Source organism: Olea europaea, chromosome 15 (genome assembly GCF_002742605.1).
Source record: "Olea europaea var. sylvestris chromosome 15, O_europaea_v1, whole genome shotgun sequence".
NCBI lineage: Eukaryota > Viridiplantae > Streptophyta > Magnoliopsida > Lamiales > Oleaceae > Olea > Olea europaea.
In genome coordinates this window covers 133,550-138,812 of record NC_036251.1, presented here as the reverse complement: position 1 = coordinate 138,812, position 5,263 = coordinate 133,550, and the positions used below count along the sequence as shown (strand labels likewise).

The 5,263-nt window shown below is 41.6% G+C and overlaps 1 protein-coding gene across 1 annotated transcript in view; it reads left to right on the top strand.

Annotated features, from left to right (window-relative positions):
* Nucleotides 1-5,015, top strand: part of LOC111409735 (uncharacterized protein At1g01500) — an 18,031-nt gene extending 13,016 nt beyond the window's left edge. The window contains exon 2 of the mRNA XM_023039737.1: nucleotides 4,300-5,015. Coding sequence (XP_022895505.1) covers nucleotides 4,300-4,530 — 231 coding nt within the window. The 3' untranslated portion in view covers nucleotides 4,531-5,015. The remainder of the gene's footprint in view (nucleotides 1-4,299) is intronic.
* Nucleotides 5,016-5,263: the final 248 nt, after the last annotated feature.

Here is a 5,263-nt window from a genome sequence, read left to right as displayed (position 1 = left end):
TGGTCCTTTTAAAATTTTAAAGCAAGTTGGTCCAAATGTGTATGTTGTTGACATTCCACCTCACATTGGTTACCACTCTACTTTCAATGTTGAGGACTTAGGTGCTTATAAAGACCATTTCATTCCCTCATATGATCCTCTGTTACCTCCTTTTGTGAACCTTGACCCTGATTTTTTGCCCTTTCTAACCCACTACCACCTCTCACAGCACACACAGATAAAATTGATGCTATTTTAGATGAAGAAACTGTGTTCACTAATGATGGAGAGGTTCAGCGCTTCCTTGTTCGTTGGGTTGGTCGACCAGATTCTGATTGTGCATGGATCTCCAGGGAGACACTACAGCATTTGGATCCAGATTTGCTAGAGCTTTATCGGAGTCAGCAGGATCTTCCTTGGCCCAGATCGCCTCCCGTCCACCCGAGGGGAGTTGGTGAGGACACCAGGTTCAGACCGCCACTGACGCATTTCTACAGACGCAGGAAGAAGCTCGCCCAGCCACTCAGCTTATGGTTGGGAGATTGACAGATGCCTATGGTGATATAGCCACTCGACAGGGTCGAGTTTTCTCTCCCACCCCGGAAGAATTGATGAGGACATCCAATTTTAATTAATTTTAGCAATTTTAATTATTTTAGTTGGAATTTAGGTTATTTTAATTTTATGGATTTGTGTATTGGGCTTGGCCCTAGGTTTGCATTATTCTCCAGTATTTAAACCTATCTTACATTGTTATTTGGGATGATGAATTAATTGAGAATTATTGGTTTGGCTGCTGCCATCTCTTCTCCCTCTTGTGCCCTATTTCTTCTTCTTCTTCTTCCTTCTCCTATATCTCTTCTTGTTATCTTTATTGAATTAATCATTCTACATCAACACTTAGAAGCAATGTGACCAAAACTCTTACAGTTGAAGCATTGCAAACGAGAGGACGTTCTTGAAACCTCAGAACCTCTACCTTTACTATCCGATGTAGGGGTAAGATTAGAAGGAGGAGGTCCTAGAATAGACTTAGGGGGTGGAGCGGATGCAGAAGAGGTTGCGGTGCGGGTTCTTCTTCTTCTTCCTTCTCCTATATCTCTTCTTGTTATCTTTATTGAATTAATCATTCTACATCAACACTTAGAAGCAATGTGACCAAAACTCTTACAGTTGAAGCATTGCAAACGAGAGGACGTTCTTGAAACCTCAGAACCTCTACCTTTACTATCCGATGTAGGGGTAAGATTAGAAGGAGGAGGTCCTAGAATAGACTTAGGGGGTGGAGCGGATGCAGAAGAGGTTGCGGTGCGGGAGTCACTACGACTTCTGTACGGTGTCCTAGTCACTAACTTGTAATCCCGAACGAAAGAGTAGGCGTGGTCAAAAGTGGTGACACCTCTAAGAACAAGCTCACGTCTAAGATCATCCCGTAGGCCTTGCCTAAACCTACTCAAAGTCATGACTTCGTCCTCAACGACCTGACATCTCATTCGAAACTCGTCAAACTGAGCAACATATTCGGTCACAGGTCGACTGCTTTGTGTCAGTGCGTTCCATTGATCCAGTAAGTTGCCCCTGTAAGATTGAGGTAAATATTTTTCTTCAAGGCGACGCTTCATTTCATTCCAACTCCCAACAGGGGGAGCATGGCACCTCTCTAGGAGGTCCTCAACGCTTTCCTAAAATAGTTGAGCGGTGCCAGTCAATTTCAAACTGGCAAATTGTACCCTTCGATCTTCAAGGACCCCATACCAGGCGAAGAAGCGATCCATATCTCTAACCCATTGATTGAATACGCTAGGATCTAGACAACCATCAAATGTAGGGGCATCCAACTTAATATTTCGAAAGAGGCGCTCCTCGTGGTGAGGGGGGGACAGTGTACCATGACGGTGATATTCCCGCTCGCGCCCACGAGCTTGATTTCCTTCCCTACGATCATGTCTAGCATGGTGTCGACTACCTTGTGGACGACGATGAGGTCTATTAATGGAAGCGTCAGAATTTTCAGCCTCAGTTGAGTATTGGGTCGGGTTAAGAGTGTTTACCCTAGCGGTTAGGGCTCTATTCTCCTCGCGTGTAGCGGCTAACTCAATTTAGACAGCCGTTAGTTGATTTTGTAATTGTGCCAACTGTCGGGTGATAGCTTCAATGTGGGAAGGGTCCATGGCAACGGTACTAGAGCTAGAGGCAGTAACGCGACCACTACGCAATTGCATACACGGTAACACACAAGCTAGGTGAAGTGTCTACTGAGATCAACAACCAACGAGTGCTAGCAGGGAAAATAGTCATTGAAATTTATCCATTGTTATTATTATTATTTTATTTTATCGTGGGGATTACGTATACCCCGATCGCAAGCTAATACTACTAATGCCAATAAAATAAAAAGCAAAGGTACAAATGCTAGGTCTAGTCACGTGGGGTAAACGAGTGAACAATGGGGTCGGCTCGTGAATTTCAATCCAATAGATTAAGACTAAATTGTTAAAATATTAGCAACACAAAGAAGTATTGATGCAATTCTAAAATACAGTAACAGTGTCACTAAAATGAGTAGGATCAGAGACTCCCTGAGTTCAGTTGGCCCGAGTCGTCCTAGCGTTGAATGCCTCCACTTTCTGAACTGTTAAGCGCTGAGATGCCAAGATAGAAAATTCCGTATTCGTCGAGAAAATAATGCACCTATAAAAAATGTCAGGAAATACCCAAAAATTCTCGATACTTTTTTTTAACTCCTCTTTTTTTTGACTCTTTTTTTTCTTTTTTTTTGACTTTTTTTTAAATAATACAAAATCAGAATAACAAAATAATAAATGAGTCCATTTCACAAATTTGGGCCTAAATCACACTCAAAACCTTAAACAAGCCCAAGCCCAAGCAATACAAATAACCCAACCCACTTAATTATTAAACCAATTAATTAATAACCCAATTAACCCAACCCAATAACTAATAACCCAACCCCTTAATTAACAATCCAATTAACCCTATAATTCATTACAACAAGTCGGCGACTGAAGGCTGCAGAAGTCGGCGACTGGACTGGCCGACGAGGAACATCTCAACGACGTTGGGCTTGGCCGGCGATTACTGGAACAGCCGGCAGTTTGCTGGCGGCTGTTGGCGGCGGTGAGGCTGGGGTTCCGTTTCTGTAAGTCCGGGCGGTCTGCGGGCAGCTTTCGATGGGGAGAATTTCAGCGGCGGTTGTGGTGGGGAATATGGTGTGAGGGGGTTCAATGGCCGTTGCTGGGGATTTGCAGTTGCCGTTGATTTTGTGAAGTGCAGTGGACGGGAACATATGCAGAAGCGGTGGAGGCGTGAAACTGGATTCTGTTGAAACGAGAACTGGGTTCTGCAAGTTTGTATGTAGCTGAAGCTGAAACAAAACTTGTTGGTTGTCGCAAGTTTTGTAGCGGGAGGGACTGGGTTCTGCAGCAAGTTTTGTTTTGTCTGCAGCAACGGGTTTTGTATTGATGCTGCGTGAATTGCTGTACAGGATTTGCTCTGATACCAATTTGATGTAGGGGAATAATAACTCAGTAAGTATAACAGAAGAGATGGGGAGTAAGTATAACAGAAGAGATGGGGGAAGGGAAGGGAAGGGAAGAGAAGAAGAAGACATAGGCGGGGAAAGAGGGGAAGAGGGGAAAAACGGCTGCAAGCCAACTCTTTTATTTAAGGTTTAAATACTAGAAAATACTGCAAACCTTGGGCCAAGCCCAATACACAAGTCCATAAAATTAAAATAACCTAAATCCAACTAGAATAATTAAAATTGGATGTCCTCATCAGCATGTGGTTACAAACAAAGAAAATAACTACTAGGGTCCTTTGCTTCCTGCTATATTAAAGGCCAGCCTTATAATTTAGCATTTTTTATACGAAAAATTTCTTATAAATTAAGACAGAAATGTCTAAGTTGTTTGTTAAGATCTTCATATTGTGTTTTAATACTCTGTGTACCAGGGTGAATAATTGTATTTATGTTAATCTTCTTAGAACTTGTACTTCAGTATGCTCGAAGTACAGGGTGATCCATTCACATAACAAGGATATTTACAAGTAGCAGAACAGTTTGATATGAAAGTCACTATTCAAATCTTATTCTGACCGCATGCTGGGAAGCAAATTTCTGAATCCCCTTCCCCTCTGTTTGGAATATGGAAGCTTTTTTGTACCGTTACTTCCTCTCTTGAATCTTCTCTTTTTGCTACAAGAAAGTTTTCTTTTCTTTAGTAAATGCACACTGAATAATTTAATGTCACCTGCCTGTCTCATGTTACTAATTGATCCCTTATGTTTTTTCTGCAGTATACAGATGCAGACATGGATGCGTATGAAATGGATGGGAAAGCTGAATGCAGCTATTACTCGGAAGACATGTACCATGGTGAAGATGGGCAACTTACATGGTTCAATGCTGGTGTAAGGGTTGGTGTAGGAATAGGCCTTGGAATGTGCCTTGGTGTGGGAATTGGTGTTGGCCTGCTCATGCGTTCATATCAAGCTACCACTAGGAATTTAAGGAGGCGGTTCTTTTAGTTCTCATATTTGCAATGATATGGCTAAATGACTGAAATGGAATTATGTTTTTTCCTTCGGGAATAAGAGTGGAGTATAACCATTCGAGATTGCAACTGAGGAAGCAGGAAGCACATAATGCAGCTAGTTAATTGCGATAGACCAGGTAGGCGCAGATTGCATTGTCTGATTCTTGAGTTTGGGCCTGATAACATGTTCTTAAGTGAGGGCTTCGGCTTTTGGCCAATCGTGTCACAAGGGAATGCTACATCTTGTATGAATCTTTATGTAGTCCTTAGCTATACGTATATATTTCTTTGTATGAAGTAATCGGGAGGTTATTTCTGGCGAGTAAACTGAGCTTTTGTACTTTTTTCATGTTTTTTATTCGAATTTAATTGTTGAAAAATGTAGTTTGGGCGGATCACGTGAAATGCAGCTACTGGAGTCAATAACTCAACGGAAGATAGTTTGAGAAACTGAGATTTTGTCTAGTTCCTCGTCAATTCTAGTTCTTTTGCTGGATGGATACTTTTAATTGCTTTCTTGAGTCGGTGGGTTTTGCTGTTGCTTAAAACTTATTTTCTCTAAATTTAGGGCCCGTTTGGCAGGTTTTACTTTTGCTTTATATCTTTTGTAGGAAGAATTTTTAATTGATGTTGATAATTAATTTCTAAAAAAACTCCTCCATCTGGAAGAATTTTTGGAGAAAGTCAGATTGGGTTAGCTTCTTCTAAGAGCTCTCGCTGTGTGA